General features: G+C 41.1%; 1 protein-coding gene across 2 annotated transcripts in view; it reads left to right on the forward strand.

The window, feature by feature from the left end:
- NFIA (nuclear factor I A) overlaps window positions 1–12,332 on the forward strand; it is a 406,515-nt gene extending 394,183 nt beyond the window's left edge. The window contains exon 10 of one of the 2 annotated variants that reach the window (XM_004368998.2): window positions 11,267–12,332. In XM_004368998.2, the coding sequence (XP_004369055.1) occupies window positions 11,267–11,343 (77 nt within the window). In that variant the 3' untranslated portion in view covers window positions 11,344–12,332. The remainder of the gene's footprint in view (window positions 1–11,266) is intronic. The other variant, XM_023730604.1, reaches the window with a different exon arrangement.
- The last annotated feature ends 9,329 nt before the right edge of the window (window positions 12,333–21,661 follow it).

The following is a 21,661-nucleotide window of genomic DNA, read 5'->3' on the forward strand; positions in this document are numbered from 1 at the left end:
CTTTGACTGGGCTCTGGGAAATCAGTCCATTTTTATCTAGAGGAGTTTGGTTCAGATTAAGCCCTGGCCACCAGTCCAGATCGCATCAGTGCTGTCTATAATGATGCTACTTACATTTTAGGCTAGTATTACAAAGCCATTTTGTGTCCCCAAAAAGCTGTGAAAGCTGGTATACCGAGGCCTATTTTGCAGATAAGTTAACTTGGGCCCTGGTAGTCATACTGTCTAGAATTTAGGTCTCTGGTTCAATAACCTGAGTTTTTCCATGTTCAAGATGACTCTTTAACCTCAATGAGGGATATGAACAGCCAATATCACATCTACACTTTGGACTGGAAAAGATGACCCCTGGAGACTAGGAGGGAATCCCTGGGTGGTGCAAACAGTTAAGTACTCTACCACTAACAAAAGGTTAGCAGTTCAAACCCACCCAGAGGCACCTCAGAAGAAAGACCTGGCGGTCTGCTTTTGAAAGGTCACAGCCGTGAAAACCCTATGGAACAGTTCTATTCTGTAACATATGGAGTCGCCATGAGTCAGAATAGACTCAACAACAACTGGTTGGGTTTTTGGGAACTAGGAAAATCTAAAGAATAGATTTTTTTTTTTTTTACTAGAAGGTAAAGAAAGGTATAGGAACAGAAACTTTGTAGTATAATCAGAGAGATCTTGCAACATGCTTAGATTGCTCAGCAAGCCTTGGACTATGCTTGGCCTTGACCAGGGTCCCTGCCTGGCAGCCCAGTGCTCAGTCACATCTCACTATGCTCTCACTCTTTGTCCTCATGAATGTGAAAACAAAGATGTTACAGCCTCCTCCACATTTTGTCCAAACCCCATCTCTAAGCCTTGTTCCTCTGGCTCACTATAGAAGCCGTTTGATTCCAGCACTAAACGAGGTGGTTGTGGTTGCAGTCCAGTTCTTTCTTCTTCACTTCCTTTCCTAATCCGGTGAATGGAGTAGGAAGGAATGTTGGTTTGCACGGCCTTTGAGAGAGTAGGAATTGTGAATCCCCAGGGGGGCTCAAACAAGGGTGGAGACAGAAGGAGTGACTGGCTTGAGGGATGGAAGGAGGCAGGAAATGGGACTGGATGAGAGAACAGTGAGGACCAAGGATAGTTAACAAATGAGGATTAAAGAGCTAAAAAGCAAAAACTTGTGGACAGGGTCATGTAGGAAGGTGCCAGCCGAGTGGAAGAGTCCAAAGGTGACAGATGCCATCCAGTGTCTGAAGGATTCCTTGGCTGGAAAGTTTAGTTGGAGAATTAGTTTCCGGCAAAGTGCTGGATCTTCTGGAGTTCTGTTGCAGAACGTCTCTGAGAGAATTTTTGAAATAACTTTAGACATTTTACTTTAATGTTATTTTTTCCTTTTGCTGGACTTTCTCTACCTGTACAATCAGAGCAGTGAAATTGACATAGTAGGTACATTGTGAGCCTGAGTCATATTTGGGAAGAGGTTTTCAGCTTTGGGGAAGAGAAGGTTCGGGGAAGCACGCAGCAGAATGATTATAACAACGTGGCCATGCTCTGCTGAACTCTGACCTGCACTCTCCCACGCCTCTCTTTTTAAACAAGAAAGGTTCCCTCCCTGGGCTACCATTGGGCAAACCCCAAGTGTGACTGTCTGCACTTGTTAGACAACCAGCATCTAATTAAAATTGGAATCTGATGTCTAGAAAACATACATTGTTTTCATTTCATAGCTCTCTGGGGAATCATATTCCCTTCCTTCCCTCCTGCCCTCAGCACCCCCCAACCCAAAACCCAAACCCACTGACTCTAAGTCTTTTCCAACTCATAGTGACCCTATAGGACAGAGTAGAACTGCCCCATAGGGTTTCCAAGGCTGTAATCTTTACGGAAGCAGACTGCCACATTTTCTCCCGTGGAGCAGCTGATGGGTTTGAACCGCCAACCATTTTTATTTATTTATTTATTTTTTTGGTTAGCAGCCAAGTGCTTTAACCACAGCACCACCAGGACTCCCTCAACTCCCCCCACCACACTAAAAAAAAGGGGTGGTGGGGGAGAAAAGGGGAAAGATTATTTTAATGTTGGAAATTACAAATTACAAAGGGGTGGGCTGCCTTCTTTATTTTTGCCTTTGGGGCAGACAGTAGCCAATAATAAAGCCTTGTATTGTGTCTTCAGACCAGAGCCAGCTTTTTATGGCTACCTTCCCATATGGAAAAGGGTTTGTCCCATTTCGGGGCATTAAAATACAGCATTTAACGAATCTGTAACTAAAATCTTTAATCTTGCTTTTGTGAGATAGGAGGGGTGGCCTGACGCGTTCTGATACTTGGCTGGACTTTGCGGAGTAGGAAGGAAAAAAGAACAAATAATAAATACCAGGACCGACCAAAAAATAAACCCACTAAACATCGTCGTCACTGCATTTTCCTCAGCAGAGCCATCCAGTGCGCTGTCCTGGCTCCGCCCAGAAAATCCAGCAGTGCCACCACGGCCAAGTAGATGGGAACTCCGGACGATTTCATCAGGCTGTCGTCCCCTTAATCTCCACGCTGCACCTCAGATCTCAAGCAGCTTCCGTGGAGCGGGCTCACTTTAATGGGTAGAATCTATTTTTCATGAAAAAGCAGGAAATAAGCTGTCTCTTTCATAAAAAGATTTACAAAATGTAATCATTGTTGAAATATTCCCTTTGAACTGCTGTGTCCACGGGGGTCTCTGGCTCCCAGAGTCCTGCTTCATTAGAAGCCCCTCACAAGCTTCTCCAGAAGGGCAGGTACACTGGTGGCGCCGGGCTTTGATGTCTTGAATGAATGAAAGAAAAGCACAATAAAAAAGAGCTGTTGATCAAGCATAAAATACTCTTTAAGCTGACAGAATAGCAGCGTTAACACACCCTAAGCTGCTTTTAGTTTTTCCCTTTTTCCTCACATTTTCCTGTGCTTTGTGTACAGTGGGGGTTTGTATTTTATAAGAAGTCTCTGATCTATGTAGTATGCCATTCGCTAACAAAAACCAAAATAGGATTGTTTCTGTCCCACTTGGTTGCCTGACTACTCCCCCCGCCCTTTTTCCCCCTCACCCCCAACCTCCAAGGCGTGCAGTTTAGCCTCACAAGGCAAAGGCCCAAATGCCTTTCATAAACTTGAGCCAGTTCCCTTTGTATTGTTGGATTCACTGCTCTGATTTTAATACAGCAATTAAAGACAGATTTTTTTTTTTATTTTCTCAAGAACTTTCTCTTGCAACTGGGGAAATGGAACTGACAGAGCTGCTACTTTTAACTAAGAAATTGTATCATTAAATAAGAGAAAGCCACCTTGTTAAGTTGTAACTTTCCAAGGAAACTGGTCCTCTGTAAATCTCACATGGACCTTTAGGCACCATACATATTTGATAGACAGCCTACCTGCCCTGATTTTCTATTTTTCAGTACTTGCCTCTATCAGGTTATTATCTCATTTAATCCCCACAAAAACTGATAATAGTAATCTCTGTTTCATGGAGTCTAAAGCCGAGACTCAGAGATGCTAACTAACCTGCCTAAGATGACTCAGCTAGTAGATAATAGTGCCAGGATTCTGTAATTTCGACTTCAGAGCACTAGCTCTTACCACTCTGCATATTACCCTCCAGTAAATCATCAGAGCAAATGTGAGTGGGCCAGAGTGCAGTCTTTAACCCAGAAGTCTTTGGTTTCATAAAGTAAAAGATTACTTTGTGAAAATGGAAAGGGAGACCAAAAAAAAAAAAAGAAAAAAGATGCAGAGAGAGATATCAGGGCAAGTTGGAATACAGTGAAAGATTCAGACTTTGGAACAACAGTCAGAATAATTGGATTGCGCATGCGCTTTCAAGGTGTGGAGGTGCTGGATGGTTTGTTGGGTAAAAAGATTAGTGTTTTCCCGTCTTGAGGTTTGAACCAAAACGGAGGTCTTGGCCGGGAGCAGCACGGTCACTCTCCAGGGAGTGGTGGTTTGGACAACTCCTCCGTGCTTGTAGTAAGTAGGCAGCAGTCCATGTTACAAAACTATTGCACATGCTGCTGACGCACTTGGCTGCAGTCGGCCCCGTTGCAACAGATCTTCAGTCGGAACTGCCCAGGGCTGCTTGTGGAGACGTGTGTCCCTCTAGGGAAAGCACCTGTCATTTGGGGAGATGTGGACATGTGGTACAAGCATGGATGTGGCTCAGCCATGCTAGAAGTCATCCATCCAAATGCCTGGTTTTATCTTCCTTGGGGTGACAGACACCAGGGTTTGGGAGCCTTAGATACAGCTTGTTTCTTCCTTCTCTGTCCTTCATTCATCAGTGTTTATTTGGGGCCTACTTGGGGCCAGCCACTATACAAGACACTGGGGATGCAACACTCGAGAAGATAGTCAGTTTTCTTGGGGAAAAAAACACGTAATTACAGTTCAACGACTGTGACAGAGGTAAACACAGGGGCTGATAGCCCTGAGAAAGACTCCTAGGAAGACAAGACTTCTGAGAACTAAAGGACTAGTAAGTATTAGCAAAGCCAAGGAGAGGGGCACAGCCTGTGCCAAGGCTCAGCAGGGAGAAAATATTTGGCTTTGGGGGATCTAGAAGAAGTTTAAAACGGCACAAATGTTGAGTACAAGCAATGAAAAGATAAGGCCACGAAGATAAGCAGGGCCAATCATGACCATTAATGTTGTAATAGTTTCCTGTACAATAAACAAGTCTTAGTTTAGCCTTATTGAAACAGGCATTCTTTAATTAACAAAACCAGACAAGAAAAAATGACTACAGAGATCAAAGCTCGAGGCTGACAGTATCAGTAACTGACACCTGTATATAGCATGTCACTGTCATCCTTTTCAGGAGAAACTGATGTAAACCATTGCTTTCTTCTCGTGGAACGCAAAACTGTTCTTACAATTCTCTGAGGTCCCGAGGACAAGGACCAGCTTACTTTAAGTTGCACAACTAGTACATGGAAAAGTGGAACCCAATCCTGGGTCCTTTGGACACTGGACACTCAGCCTCATCAGTCAACATAAGTTTATTATAGAGAGCCTACACTGAGCAAGGGGGTAATGGTGGTTCAGTGGTAGAATTCTCGCCTTCTATGCAGAAGACCTGGGTTCTACTCCTGGCCAATGCATCTCATGCACAGCCACTACTCATCTGTCAGAGAGACTTGTGTGTTGCTACAATGCTAAACAGGTTTCAGCAGAGCTTCCAGACTAAGACGGACTAGGAAGAAAGGCCTGGTGATCTGCTTCTGAAAATCAGCCCCTGAAAACTGTGGATCACAATGGTCCAGTCCCCAAGCAATCATGAGAATGGTACAAGACTGGGCAGTGTTTTGTTCCCTTGTGCATACGGTTGCCATGAGTCAGGCTGACTCAGCAGCAGCTAAGAACAACAGCTATGAACAAAGCAAGGTACCTGGTATTTTGAAGGGCTTAGAAGTCTAAAATCTAGCTCCTTCTTCCTGCTAGAAAATAAACTCCTTGAGAGCAGAGACCCTATCTGTTTTAGTCATCATTGTATCCCCAGAACCTAGCATACTGAGCACCTGGCACACAGTAGGCACTTAGTACTTACTGAATGAGTGAATGAATGCTCCCGAGTGGTTTATACTAATGTGAGAAACAGAGTACACTCAGAGGCCCTGTCCATTTCCACTGTGTTGGGGTAGGGGTCGGTAGTATCAGGCTTTTGGCTGATCTGCCAGGGACAACTTATTTGGTCTGAAGAGTGAACTTCATTTTAGTTCATTCAAACAAGAACAGGAAGCCACAACTGACTAACTACATTAACATGACCCAGCAGAGGTATCATCTCCTCAAGACAGAAGTTAAAATGGCGACCACTACTCATGCAGTATTAGCTGGCAGTGTCCTCTTTGGGGGGTGATGGGGAGTCGGGTTTGTTGTGAGGGGAGAGCTCCTGTATTTGCACGTTTCTATTTTGTGTGTGTGAATGTCCTTAAATAACCCACCTTGCCTGGAGAAGAAAGCAAAGTGTCACACCCAGTTCTGGATTCCACATTAACAACCTCCTTCCGCAGTGCTAAACTTTGCCCTTGAGGCCTTTTGTTTAACTTTTTAATTTGAAAAACAGATTCTGCTGCGTCACAGTCTGTTCCGTCCTCCCCGTCTCCACCATCACCCCCACCGTCTCAGCACCCTCTCTTCCTTTTTTTGGTTAAGTAAAATATATCTCAGACTTGCATTTCTTTTTGCTTGTAAAGTATACATCCTACCCTTACTGAATAGAGCATATAAAAGGCCTTTTTAAGAGTCATTGGTGTTAACTAGAGTTGAGTCCGTTGTCTTCATCAGCCTCTTCGTCTTCAGCAGCCTCATGAACAAATAATTGAAAATGGCCTCAGTTTTCTAACTGCTTGTCATATGGCCTAAGAAAGGAAACAGACTGGCACTGTCAAAGGTACTACTGCCATTTCAGGCTTCCTGTGTAGGATGCAGTCTGATAGATATTGTTTACGGTTCATAAAACCTGACTACTGTGAGTATTCCAGAATCCTGGCAGAATGGGATTCAAACTTCCACGGAGCTATAAATTAAGGGGTGGGAAGTGTGATAAAACTCCTTAGAGAACAGTGAAGAAAAAAAAAGTCGCCCTGCAATGGTTAAATGAAATTTTATAAGCACGTTCAGTGTGGAGCTGTTTTGCATTACATGAGTTGAATACCTTAGAGACGCCACATCTGCAGGCACTTTATTAAATTCTTAGTCAGCACTTTCCAACCTGATGAGATTACTTCTTCATTTGACTGGAGAAAAGGAAAGCTGAGCTCTTGTCCTGGGCTGCAGATTTCTTTTCATGTTTCACCTTGAACACTGAAAGAGGACAGTCACCCCTCCTTCTCTCCCCCTCCCCCCCAGCATAGCCTAAACTGTAGAAATCGTAAATGTAATGGAGTAATTTTACTTAACTAGATCCTTTGTGGGAGGGTGGATTTATGGAACACCAGAACAACTATAGCTGAAAAGTCCTGAGGAAAAAATAGATCAAAGCTTCATGTTTACTTCCTTGATGTAAATATATCAAGATAACATCATCCTATATTCTATTGTAATATTGAAACTCACTGTAGATAAGGGACAGAGATTCCTTTGTAGTCCGTCTGGATACAGTAGGTTAGGTTAAGGGGCTGTAAAGTTTGAAGGCAGAAACCATATAAAACATAAGCTTATGTCAGTAAATGTCTGAAGACAGTTTTTTAACTCTCCATAAATGAATTTTATTTAATACATCAGCATTTTCCCAGTGATTGGCTACTCAACCCCAACAATTTAACCACCTCAGATTTCTTTTATATTTTTCTTATATGGCCCAAGTAGAAAATACTAAGAAGCATTCTTCTATACATGTTTTGGAACTTGCAATGCCTGCTTAACGTAAGAAAAAAAAATCACAAGAGAAAAATGGACTTTTCCAAACATTATCTTGACCATCTTATGTTATTAAGATTTGGTGAAAGTTTATGGAAGTCGGGAGCCTTACACACATCCAAATACCACACTCATCACAGCGGTATTAAGAGTGTCTTCCGCTACAAACTGATTGGTGAGATGATCAATTTTTTTTTTATTGTACCTGTTCATCTGCCGCCTCCACCAAATACATGATTTAATCAGAGACCTTATTCCCCTTCCAAAAAAAAGTTCCCTGCGTGGTTCCCCTAACTAACTTCCCACTCTGGAAACTCTTGGTCAAGTAGCTGGGTTAATTGTCGTGAAGATTAGCGTGATGTTGAAATAAGTCCTAATGGTCAATTTACAGGAGTGACAAAAGTTTAAGAATAGGTTTTTAGCTTGGACCTGAAAGGGTTAATTAAGGTTTTTTCACGGGTTATTAAAGACCCCCAACCCACGCCTTCAGGAGTCATATTGACACCCCACCACAGGGCAACTCAGCTCCTCTATTGACATGTTGCTGGTCAGAGCACAATAGCCTTCTGTGTCTGCAAATCATTGCTAAAATCATCTCAAGGAAAAAAAAAAAGTTTGAAAGCTTTAACATTAGACAAAAGCCCGAGAGCTGCAGTGCGCAGCTCAAAAACCCGGAGTCAGCAACTTCTATTGATTAAAAACTAACCTTTAAAGTAACTCTGAGAGTGTGTGGTTAGCATTTAAATTTAAACATGTCATGAGTTGATTTGTGTTACTGAATACCAGCTCAGAAGGAGTAACATTCACATCGCATTTTTTTTTTCTAATTCCCTTAAGCAGCTAAAGTATTTCATGAAATGTCAATAGGGCAAAAAAGAAAAAGGGGAGGGGGGCCAGTGCTGAGCCTTGTAGTTTTCTTTCCCATGCAAATATTCACCCCCCAAAAGAAAAGTGTGGAGAGTGAAACACAATAATTAGTTCTTTGTCTAACTTTCCCAAGTGCCAGAGAAAGACAGATTAATTAAATATACAACAGTGTTGGTTTTTGGAGTGGGGGTCTTGCTTGCTGTGTAGGTCATAAATTAGGCAGAATAAATACTTCAATGTGTTTGCAGTGGGCCTGCTACGTCAGAACCACTGGAAGGTTGGTGGGAGGAGAGCGGAGGGTTTCTTGCTAATGATAGTCACGTCTGGGTCTGTCTGGTTGCTCTTAGCAACCAGACATGATGTAACACCAGGATGAACTTGAACTTGGGGGACTTGAAAAGAGAACAATAGACCAGAGCAATCAATAAAGCCTATTTCAGTGAAGGATTACAGAGCTGCTCTGGGGTAACCTTGTCTGCAAGGCACATACTGAATAGTAAGATGTGTGAAGAAACTTTTTTTTTTTTTTTTTTGCTTTGCTTTTTAAGACGAGCGCAGAGAGGCACTGCAGATTTTTGTAGTGCACGGAGGTTGTGTCCAGGAACTGTGGTATGGGAAACTGCTCCCCCTGCTGACTCACTGGGTCCCAAGCGTTTGCTTCCAGAACTACCGCGTAGTATCGATTTAAGAATTCTGGGATTTCACAACTGACTTAGAAAGTGTGAGAACAGAAATTTTAAGCATTATTAGACACACCCAAAGTTTGAGGCTGTTTTGCTAAAGAGAGAACACTCCTCTAAAGTAGATCCGAGTCAACTCTTAGGAGAGGCCTAGTAAATACACAATTTGGAGTTTGCCTCCCTTCTCTCTTTCCCCTCTTTTTTCTTTCATCCAGTTACATTTAGGTTGTGTATATTTGCCAGGATGATTTCCTTTCAGGACACAAAAGGCTTTATTGTGTTCCTCAAAGCATGTGGTCAAAGAATAACAATTAAAAGTATACAGGATGAGTAGTTTCTTGGTTTGGGCTTAGGTTTTTTAAACTCCTCTGGAAATCAAAGGTTGCTTGTGTGACCAGGAAATCTTATACCAACCTCCACGTAGCTATCATTTAGCCATTTGTCCCTGGGATCAAATGAGTCCTTACTTTCCTAATTGAATCTCTTGGACAAGGATGAGCCTCATCTGACTGGATTAACCCAAATACAACCCTTTCTGATATTGTCAACTTGCAGAATTCCGAAGCATTTACTTTTGCTAGAAATTTGTTGATTTTTCTGTGAACAATGATAAATGTAGTGAATTTGACAGGGTATCTCTAGAAAAAAAGTTAGCAAAAGCCATAACTTCTGTATTTCATTTGAAAAACTAACTTTTATATTCCTCCATAATTGGACACTTTGTTTAGCTAACAGAGAAAGGAATGCCAGCAGGTGAAGTGATATATCACGAGAGATTGCAAATCAAAGCTTATCACCTAAGGATTTATGAAAGGAAAAGAGAACTGGTACTGGGCCCAGCAGGCATGTGGTGGTGGTGTCATGTTAGGTACCATCAAGTCAGTTCTGACTCATAGCAACCCTGTGGACAACAGAACGAAACACTGCCCGGTTCTGTGCCATCCTCAAAATAGTTGCTATGCTTGAGCCTCTTATTGCAGTCACTGTGTCAATCCATCTCATCATCATCTTCTTTTTGGCTGACCCTCTACTTTACCAAGCATGATGTCCTTCTCCAAGAACTGGCCCCTGCTGATAACGTGTCCAAAGTATGTGAGATAAGGTCTCAGCGTTCTCCCTTCTAAGGAGCAGGCCTATGGAAAGTTCTAAATAAATGTTGAAGGAACAGAAGCATGAACAAAGGCTATGCCTTATTTTTCCTTCAGATATCAAGGTAGTTAATAGCGTGAAATTTTGATACCACTTCATTATTACATGTCATTTTTTAAAATATTGCTTTAAAAATATTGAGCTGAAAGAAACATTTTACATCATAAAATCTACCTCCCCCACATAAAAGGAAATTGAGTCCAAGAGAGATGCTGTGACTTGCCCAAGACCACCCAGGACGCCTGATTCAGTGCTTTTTCTATTTTACCTCTACTGTTCTTCTGTCGGAGTGCCTGGTGGTGCAAACAATTAACGTGCTCAGCTGCTAACAGAAAGGTTGGAGGTTCGAGTCTACCCAAAGACACCTCAGAGGAAAGGCCTAGTGATCTACTTCTGAAAAATCAGCCATTAAAAACCATACAGAGCATAGTTCTACCCTGATATACATGGTGTCACCATAAGTTGGAGTCAACTTGGCAGCAACTGGTGGTGGTGATGATTCTTTCAATACTGTTGACCATCTGTACCTGTTAAGAGAATGTCACGATAACATTTTTAGTGCATTTAAAGGAAGACATTGTGAAACTCATAGGAATGGCCATTCATCGCCACGTGAAACCTCTCCCCTCACCCATACTCCATTCATGCGACTCTTCTACATTGAGAACCTTCTATGTGCCAGGCACTGTGCTGGATACTAGGGAGCCAGTGGTTAACAAGATCATCAAGTTCCCTGCCCTCATTACTGCCCCCCACGAAGTGTAGTGGTTAAGAGTTCGGCTGCTAACCAAAAGGTCGGCAGTTGGAATCCACCAGACACTCCTTGGAAACCCTATGGAGCAGCTCTACCCCGTCCTATAGGGTCGCTATGAGTCAGAATCAACTCAACTGCAACGGGTATGGTATATGTATGTACGAAACTACAAAACCCCTGTCTATCAAGTGACCATAAATACTTCATTGTGTAAGACATACTCAGAATGTTGACAAACCCCAAAGATGACATTTAATTTTCATTTCAGAGGAGTAAGGTCAGATTCATTGTCTCAAGAATTGCTACTGTTTGTCATTCCTTTCTTTTCCCAGGGCTTCTCCCCTTCATCCCTAATGTAGATCTAGATTTCATGGTTGGAAGGTCACTTTCTAAAAATATGTTATTTTAGGAGTTGTTCTTCTAATTCTACTTTTCTTTTTGTCTTCCAGTCCTGGTACCTGGGATAAAAGTCGCAGCGTCCCACCATCCACCAGACAGACCACCTGACCCCTTCTCAACTCTGTAACATGGACGCAACCTCAACCCAGCGCAGTTACAACTTCACTGTCAGTGGAAGGGGAGAAAAACCGATTCAAATCAATTTGTACAAGGAAACAGCAAGCATTATGGTCAAACAGCAAAGGCCATAACCTTTTGGGATTTTTTTTTAAAATACTTTAGGGACTGTTGTAATTTTCTCATATGGTGCTGGAAATGGTTGGGCTTTGTAACATATGAAGTGTTTCCGTGGTAGCGTGAGCATTAGGTGATGTGGATAGAGGAGGTCAACCCTTGCTCACTGACTTCCCGTTGTAACACACTTCCCTTACGGAGCCTGGCTGTTTCACAGTATTTCATGAATTTACCCACACCGGTGTGATCCTCGAGCAATCGAGAGGCACACGGAGAACTAAATCTTTTGTAGTAGCTGAGATCTGCAATATATAACTTACGGGACAGTCAAAGGGCAATGTTTTCTGTAACATTTTGGAAAAAGAAAATGCGGTTACGTTCCTGTTTTATTTTTTCTTTTAGTTTGGTTTGGTTCAGCAGTTAGCAGTTCAGCATATAACATGGCCCGCAAGGACGATGAATTCACTCACGTTGCAGAACAATTCCGAAAATGGCAAACTACTACTACTACTATTCAGTTTTTTAAAAGTTTTGAAATGCTGCACTTACATTAAAAAAAAAAAAACAAAAAAAAACTTTTTTTTCAACAATTTCAACAATGACACAAAAATTCATAGGGAAATGGGGAAGATGGTCTGTTTTGACAGAAACTGACAGGAATCAATCAAAACAATCGAATTTTGAATTGAGTAAAGTGCAATTTCATTGGATAGCTAAATATCTTTGTAAGATAGAGATTGTTGAAAATTCTATTTTTGTTTTTCAAGTCCTTCCACCCCAGGACTCTAAATTATTGGGGTAAAAAACAGCCTTGCAAGAAAAAGGGGAGCTATTTTTGCTTTTTATGTTTTTTATTGTTAAACTTGTATCCCTTTAAAAACTGAAGGAAAATTAAAAAAACAAAAAAAAAACAAAAAAACAAATCTAATGGTGCTTTTACCACAATATGTTAACAACATTAAATGCTGATTAATTATTTTCTGTTATCAAAGCACATAACTAAAATAAATCATGGTATCTGTTAATTTTATAAGCTAGAAGTCACTATAATGGATTCTGCCAATTCTGAAAATTTTTACATGTATCCGGCAACATAGGATTTATCAGTTATCAGACACCTCATTGTACCAGAGATTGTCCAGAAATTTTAAAGACCTTTGCGTCCCTGAACTGGGCTATGGGAAAATAATAATAATAATGAAACCAATACTGACACAAATGCTCGTACCCATTCAGATCAAGGGGAAAAAAAAAAAAAGTTTGCACCCCCCAAATGTCCTGTATCTTATGTTAAAAAAAGAAAAAAAAAGTGCAAGTGAATTTTCTACCAGACAGCGAAGCACCCCTTTGCTTCCCATGCAACTTCAAGAAGGTTTCCTATACTATACATATATATACGTTCTGGTTGGCAAGCCCCGCTGATCAGAGAAAGTCTCTGCATGTTCTAGTGTTAGTAACTAATTTTTATATAGTTAATGTAGGATAAAGTAGAGTGCATTAAGACACAATATTGTAATCCCTACTCTAGGCACTTGCCTTTAAACTATGTTTTTCAGCCCTTCAGAAGGGTTCTACTACTGTCCTATACAATCAAGTAACTGAAATTCTTGGGAAGACACTTTGCTCCTCATCTTTCCCTCGAAACAATGTTGTTTTGTTTTGTTTTTTTTCCTTAATTTGCACGAAAACAAAAATTCCATATCAATGTGCCTTGCCCTGGATAGCGATTATTTGTGGAATTGTTGCACATGCTCCTCTATTGAAAGGGGTTTTTCCCTAGTCAAGCATTTGGAGACACTTTTTGTAAATGTGACTTTTATGTCAGCCGTCGTCAGTTCCAACATCTAGAACTAAATAGAAAGCTAGTTGTTCCGCAGATAGGAGTAGTCTTTATTGTCCTGTATGGTCAGTGGCAGTGCTATTCTGAGATCTGTAGATGCTTAGAATATCAGTATTTTGGATGTTGCTGCATTTTACAATTTATTTGGAGTCTTCCTTTATTCCCCCTCCCCAGATATATGAAAATATGCAATACCTGCTTATATCATGTAGAAAAAGCTTAGCGATTATTAATTTTTCTTTTATTTTTTTTTATTTGACCAAAGTCAGTGCTGCACTTGACGCAGTGTGTTTTAGGTGTTTGTACTTTTTTGTTGTGATTTTTGAATGCACGTGCGCAGGAAGGGCTCCTCTTAGAGAAGCAGTCAAACTGTGAAGCACTAAGCTGACCCTGCTTCAAGCAATTTTGTTTTTACAACTGTTCCTTTCACAAGCAAGCCTTAAAAAAAAAAAAAAAAAAAAAAGACAACTTCCTTTTTCTTCAGCTCCCACACCCCATTTTTCTTAGCAGACTGCAGTCAATCCACATTCAATGAAAAGTATATAATGCCCATTTTTATATGCACGTTTTTAAACTTCCAAGTTCTGAGAATTGTTTACTGGTTATCTCTATTTAAGGAAAAAAAAATAAAATAAAACATTTTGGATTTTCATATGTGTCTGATAAGCGGTTGAATAGTCGTTTGGCGCTGTTGTATGGTGTGATTGTCAGTGTACGGTGTCACTTCCTGTAGCCAGCCAGCATACTTTGCCTTCCCCTATAGCACTTAGCTGGGCATTACTTTATTATGACATATGTGCACTAAAAAAAAGAAAAAAAAGAAAAAAAATAGCAGCTTTCAGTGCTTCACAGTGAAGGGAAAAAAGCCTAGACAAACATTTTGTCAGAACCTTGCGATAAGCCAAGGTATTACCAGTAAATTGGTTGTATATACAATAAAATTGCACCCTTTTTTAAAACAAAACAAACTAAGCAATAGTTTGGGCAGTTTTAGCTGTTTTTAGTGAGCATGTTGTAGTCATGACTGCAAAGAGAGAGAATAAACTGCCCACTCAGAAGATATGTAATTTGTATGTTGTATAGTTTTATTGATTACACTGATTTATTCTACCCTATTTTATAATGCAGGACTTTTGTAATGTTGTTTAAATGAGGAAAAATTTCTGTCAAATTAGCCTAGTGAAATTTCTGATTGTTCATTATAAAGGCAGCGTTCATAGAATTGCTTTTCTTTCTTTTACCCCCCCGCCCCTTGGGAACTGGATTTAAGTTTAAAACTTTCCTGTTTCCTTTTTTTTTTTTTTTGTAAGTATTTAAATACAGTTATTTTTTTCTTTCAATGGTATAGCATATTCCTATACTTGAGAAGTATAGGTCTACTGAAAAACCATTGTAAATGGACGTTACAGGTATGCTGTATTTTTGAAGGTATTTTGTTGTATTAAGTTCGATGAAGCTAAAATTAGGGAACTTTGAGCAGATTTGCAGGAAAAAAAAATGTTTTAAAGGCTTTAAAACATTAAGGAGTCAGTCTAGGGTGATTATGAACAGGGGTTAAGTATTAAATACACTAAATTACATTTTTGTTCATGTTTCATTGTCCAGAAAGCAGCAGGAAACTGTAGTTCCGTTGTGATCAAGCAGGAAAGAAACACCAACAATACGAGTGTTTTATGTTTTAGTCTAAAAGCTAAGCGAAGATGTTTGAGGAGGACTTTGCTACCTGGGGTGTGTAGACAGACAGACTGAGAGCTATCAGCATTTGAAGGCCCAGCCCTTGATTTTGAGACACATTTGGATTTTTTTCTTTCCCGTCAAATGGCATTAACAATATTGACAAAGATAAGTCCTGCAGATAACTCTCCATGTTTTCTCTTTGTCTGGGAACTGAAGTCAGAGGCACAAACACTAAATCTTAACCTTTTTTCTATATACTTTTCTTTCTGGCCCTTCACCCTGCCACCAAAACGTTCCTTTTCTGATCCTTCAGGGGCGGGGCCCCTTTCCTTAATGCCACTCTATTCATCCCAGAACCTTTTTCTTCCTTTGAGGTTGGAATTCACTTTGCTGTTTCTTCACCCCCTGGCATGACAGCTATTTTATTGTGTGCTCACCCCTGCCCCCAACCCCCCAGTCAGGTGCGGGCTGCAGGCAGGCAGACAAGGTACACTCCCCAAAGCTCGTGATACTCGTTTTCTAACAGCTGAAGTGTGAAGGAACCCAAACTTTCCAGAGCCATGGTATTCAGTCAGCCCACAGAGATATGCAAAACCCATCTCAAGAAGTTTGTCTTTGACTTTTTCAAACCCTTTCCCCCCAGTGCTTTGAATTTTGTAGTTACTGTGTCATAAAGAATTTATAAAATCTAGACTAAGAAAACGTCGTTTTCCTCATGTTCGTTTTCTGGGGGAGGGGTTTCTAAGAATGTCGTTTAATGTACTCTGCATCATGTCCCTGGAATTATCTTTTTGTTGGTAGTGGTGGTCATGTCTCTCTGACTCCTGTGTCTCTCTCTGTCCGTTTCTCTTTTTCTCTGTATGTGTCTGTTTCTTTCTTTTTTGTTTTGTTTTGTTTTGTTTTGTTTTGGTAGAAGGCCTCCATAGAACAAATTTAAAACAAAACCGGCATGGTAATGTAAGGAGAGCTTCAGCGGCACCTCACAACCCACCCTCGTGAGACCTGTAATAAGATAGTCTCAGAGAGCTGCACTGCCCACCGGGCGGGGCTGTCATTCAAACACGCTTCCAAGGCCAATTTTGTCTTGAAGTCAATGCATGTATTTACTGTTTGACAGTAAACCCGCTCTGCCTTCTCCACGTCCAAGGCTGTGCATTCGTCTGATTAGCATCGTGTATGTTTTCCTTTTATTTTTCCAATAAAAAAAGCAGTGGGATGAAAATTGCTTTGATATATAGCAGGTAACATTGAAGCTATTCCATAGCACTTAACTGTAGTGAATAGTGTGTCACCAATTCTGAAATCAATTTAATGTTTAATGCAAATCCATTACATGGTGCTATTACAGGCTGACAAAATGATTTACACAAATGTGACAACTTGGGCTCAATTCACTCTGCTTTCCAACCATGTAAATGCATAGCAGTGGTTATCTGCATGAGAACTATGCACTAATCTATCTGAAGAGAAAAACTATATCAACTTTGGTATCTACTTTCCGTTTACTTCAATCCTTGCCTTTTTGGTCATTGTTATAATGCCAGCTTTAGGACAGAAAGAATTATAAGAAAACCAGCATAATACCTGATATATTAAAATGTAGTGCCTGTGAAATCTGTATTATATTGCTCTTCTGAAGTAAGATTTTTCTACACCGGTAGCCTTCGCTGTCTGTCAGTCAGGACCTTCTGGTATAGGTGATGTAAAATAACCGTACAATATTAATGCATGCTATTCCATAATGCTTAGTGAACTGTATGAATATTACTCAAAGTTATGTTAGTCTTTTTTTCTGACTTGGTTCTTGTCAGTTAGGTTTAAAGGTATTTCACTAAGAACGCAAATTCTGTCTTTTCTTGATTTCGGCTGTTTTCAGTATTTTGGAGGTATACATTTACTTAAATTCAGTATTACTTGTGTTTTCGTTTTTGTTTTTGTTGTTTGTTTTCTTTTTCCTAGGGGACAAGCATGGGGGTTGGATTTCAGAAATCAGTGCCTGGCAAGATTTTTGTCTCGAAACTACCATTTGAATTTCAAGAACTCTGCTACAGAGACACACTGAGGACATTTCAAAGCGGGGGACATTTTCCCTGACCCTCGACTGAAGCTATTCTGTTGATACCGAAGCAATTTCTTAATGGACAATGTTCAGCCAGGTACCCATGCTTGATCCATCTTCACACCAGATCTCCTCATATTAAAAGAAAAAAAAATGTTAAGAAATCACGTGGCTATTTAGTTTCATGCACAGCTGCAATATTTTCTTCAGAAATAAAACTCTGTACAAACTTTGGGCCCGAGTCATAAGAAAAAAGATGTTTGCTATTAACACGGGAATTTTTAATATACTTTTTTGGTCTACAGTTGACACTACTTGCTTCCCAAATTCAACAAGTTTTGTCTCATTTTTTTCCTAAACCAGCACCCGTCTGCCTTTTATGCCCCAGAGGTTTCCGGAACCCAGATTAGGGGGGTGGGGGGAATGGGAACAGATACCAGAAATGCCCAGAAGGACGGAGGAGACCACCCACAGTTTGGCATGAGAATGTGGAGGCAGCATGTGGCGGCAGGACCTCGCCTGTGTGCCAGGCATGGCGAGTTTCACATGTGGACCCATTATGTTATTTGATTAAAAAAACAAAATCTCCAAATGTGTCTGTACCACAAGAGCATATGGTGGAAGTGCTACCTCTAACTTAACCAGAGCACCTTCATGGTGGAAAACACTCACCAGGTCATACAATGTGAACTTTTGTATTTGCTGCAGTGGTTTCAGGGACAAATAGTGTCCAGTGAATTGATCTGTTTTGCCTGCTGTTTTTACGCTCAGCTTCTCAAAATAACAAAAGCTGTTTTTCCCTATGATTCTATTTGTATGATTCTTATTTTTTTTATTTTTATTATTTTTTTTTTTTTTAGTACTAGTCTATAAAATAGCATTTTTTAAAAACATCTCAGCGGAAGGTCACAAGGCCACTGGTTATGTTGGGATGGAGGTGTGAGAAAGCTGGTCAGCTCCATTCTTTCTCCCTCGTCTCAAATCCTCTTGGCCCTGCGAAGGCATTTGGTAGCATCACCACTGAGATACTAACTGACCAGGAGCTTCGTCAGTTTCTAGGAGGTCCCTTAGGAAGACTTTAATTGGTAAATATCCAACCACACACCCCCTGACCCTGACCTCTCACCCAGGACAAAGGTCACTAGGAACTTTTCCCACCACACCTGGAAATCTGTCCACTCTAGATACCTCGGTTTTTTATTTCAAATTGGGGGGGGGAGGGATTTGAACACTTCTTGTGATGGTAAGAGATCGGTTGTGAACCTGAACACCACCCGTGTTAATAACTTGGTTTGAAATTTGTTTTTATGAGCCGGGCCCCCTGTGCCTCTAGTATACTTGTAGTGACTCTCATAGTTACCCTTTTAGTTTTACTGTGTTCTGTGAAATTTTGTAATTGGTTGAGAATCACTGTGGGCGTCCATTCTTATTCAACTAAATCTCCACAGATTTTTTGAGCTGGTGTGGATTAGTTTAACTCTTGTATTCAACCATTAGTGCTACCACCTTCTCACATTACAATACAATTACTGGAAGCAAGTACTGCATTTCCTATGCAACAAAAAAGGAAAAATAAAAAATTGCTAATGCTATGGAAGCTGTGTCATCATTTGCTTTAAATCATGCATGGGATGGTTGTATTTGCGGGACAGTTGTGGGTATGGATTGGGAGGTTCCCCAGAAGATGGTCTTGCCGCATCATGGAGTTTGTGTAAGCATTGATACCAGACACATGGCATCCTTAGTGGTGTTCTGATGGCAATTTTTTTTCACCTGCTTAGACAAATACAGGACTTAACTCTCACATAGTCCTACTCCCTGCCTGACATTGTTCTGAGTGCTTTCTATGTTATGTCAGTTAGGGTTCAGTCAGGAATAGAATTCAATAAGTATTTCATTGGAGTCCCTGGGTGGCGTGAACGGCAAAGCGCTCGACTGCTAGCCAAAAGGTTGGCGGTTCAAACCCGTCCAGAGATGCCTTGCAAGATGACTTAGCAACCTGCTTCCAAAAGGTCACAGCTTTGAAAACTCTGTGGAGCAGTTCTACTCTGTACACACAGGGTCACCATGAGTCAGCATCAACTAGAAGGCAAAAAAAAATAGTAACAAGTATTAAAACAGGAGGCTCTGCAGTGGCTTGGGTACTGATGACTAAGAACTGGGAAAAGAGAGCAGAAAGGTTGGGTTACCAGAGCCTAGGAGATAGGAGGAGGGGCCCAACACAGCTAATGTTTAGATCTTCACTGAGGGGTGTCACCATGAGAGTGAGGGGCACCACATGACTGATACTCAGAACTCTGAGAGGACATGGGGCAGCTGGTGCTAGGACCACCCAGGTGGACATAGCCAATGGTATTAATACTTCCAAGGAGTGCTAATGCCAATATTATTAGTACTTCCGGCATGCTGGGATAGTTGAAAGGAGCTGGAGGCTGTGGGTGCAGCTGTCTTCTGCTGCTAGCACACTGTGGACAGGAAATGAAACAGGAAAAAGGTCTCTTTTCTCCCACCCTCCTCCTCCCACCTTCTGCCAGTGTCTCCGTTGGCTGGATCCAATGGTATCCATCTGGCAAGGAAATCTAGACAGTGTAGTGAGTAAAACACCAGCTAGCAGCTAGCACCACAGAGCATAGGAGGGTGGGCTTGGAGACCAGAGAAAAGAAGTAAATAAACAGCACAAGTGTCTTCATCCATTTAATACCCAACAACCTCAGGAGGCAGGTATTGTTTTTATCCCCATGTTACAGGTGAGGAAACTGAGGGAGAGAGCTATTAAATGATTTATCCAAGGTAATACGCTGAAGAAGTGGCAAAGTGGGATTCAAATCCAGGAAATCTGACTCCAACCTATAACCTCTACAATATATTGACTATTATTTATTCAGTAAATATTTATTGAGCACCTACTTTATGCCAGACACTCTGCCAGGGGCTAGAGATAGAGAGTAAAGACTAGGTCTCTAAGGAAGTATACAGTCTAGTGGGCAAAATAGGTACTATTCAAATAAATAACAACAAAGATAAACATAAAGTTGTGGTGAGTGCTATGAAGAATATACATTTCCATGAAAGCTGGTTGAGACTGGTGGGATAGATAGAAATTAACCAAGCAAAAGAGGAAAGGAGGAATGTTCTGGGCAGAGAGAACAGCATTGACAAAGACCCTGTAGTAGAAGGGAGGTTAGCACCTATGAGAGACTGAAAGGCCTATTTGGATGAAGAGGAACAAAGGAGAGGAAACATGGTACAAGATGAAGCTTGACATTTAGGTCAAGACAATGCAGGGCCTTACAGAATATTAGGGACTTTTGTCCTGCCCCCTAAGTGCTTTAGAAAATTTATCAGTCATATTAGGCTAGGTGTATGTTGTGATACAAACAAGTCCAAAATTTCCATGACTCACAACAATAAAGATTGACGTTTCATTTTGCATGCCTGTCAAGGGTTGCCTGGGCTCTCTGCACAGGCTGTCTTCATTCTAGAACCCAGGGTGCAAAGCAGCTACTATCTGTAGCGTTTTACCATGGTGGGGGGGGCGGGGAAGAAGCATGGCAAGACATGACTTGGCTTTAAAAAACTTGACACATGCCACTTCTGCGCACATTTATTGCCAGAACAAGTCATATGGCCATGCCTGTGTCCAGTAGGTCCAGGGAGTTTAATCCTCCCTAAGGGAAGACTAACCCAGTTGCCATCTAGTCAACTTCACCTCATGGCGACCCCATGTGTGTCAGAGTAGAACTGTGCCCCGTAGGGTTTTCAATGGCTGATTTTTCAGAAGTAGATCGCCAGGCCTTTCTTCCAAGATGCCTCTGGGTAGACGTGAACTTCTAACCTTTTGCACCACCAAGGGACTTCAAGGGAAGACTAGAGAACATTATTACAGACTAGTTTTAGACAGGGAGGGAAAGGTGTACAGTGTGGAGAATGGGCTGAGTAGAGATAGCAAGGCAGCTACTGCAGCAGTCGGAGAGAGAACGGACGGGTGGGCTACAGTCCTGGTGATAGAGGGGGAGAAGTGGACAGATTAGAGAGGTTAATACAGATATTAATAGCTACTGTGTTTTGAGCTCTATGTGCCAAGTGTTGTAGGCCATTTATCCCATTAAATTTAATACTTTTTACCATTATTGCTGGTCTCTAAAAGATATAGTCAATCCTCAAAACACATTTCTGTCTCAAGTGAATAGAGCCATTTCACACAATCATGCCTTAGAGTTTAAGTTAGACAGAATCAGTTGCTACCCTACTTTGATCTTTTCTATTTGAAGTTAAGAAATTGGAATTAAAGTCAGTCAACACCACCTCTTTATTGACATACTCTAGGACAGGTGGTGTGTAGGTACCAGGCTTAAAGGGAAGACAGTGTAGAAATCCAAGCATGGAGTGAGGTGACAGACTGCCTGGATTCGATCCTGTCTCTGCATTTTATTAACTCTGTCATGTTAACAAGTGCCTCAGTGTTTCCATTGGTAAGATGGGAATAATGATAACAGCACCTAAGTACATCATGGGGCTATTGTGAATATCCACTGACTTAGCTTTTGTAAAGTGGTTAGCAGTAGCCTGGCACATGGTAAATGCTGTGAAATACCGTTACTGAAAAAGTAAATGAATAAAGGCTTCCAATATAGA

Source organism: Trichechus manatus, unplaced genomic scaffold, assembly GCF_000243295.1.
Source record: "Trichechus manatus latirostris isolate Lorelei unplaced genomic scaffold, TriManLat1.0 scaffold00003, whole genome shotgun sequence".
In the NCBI taxonomy this organism is placed as follows: Eukaryota; Metazoa; Chordata; class Mammalia; order Sirenia; family Trichechidae; genus Trichechus; species Trichechus manatus.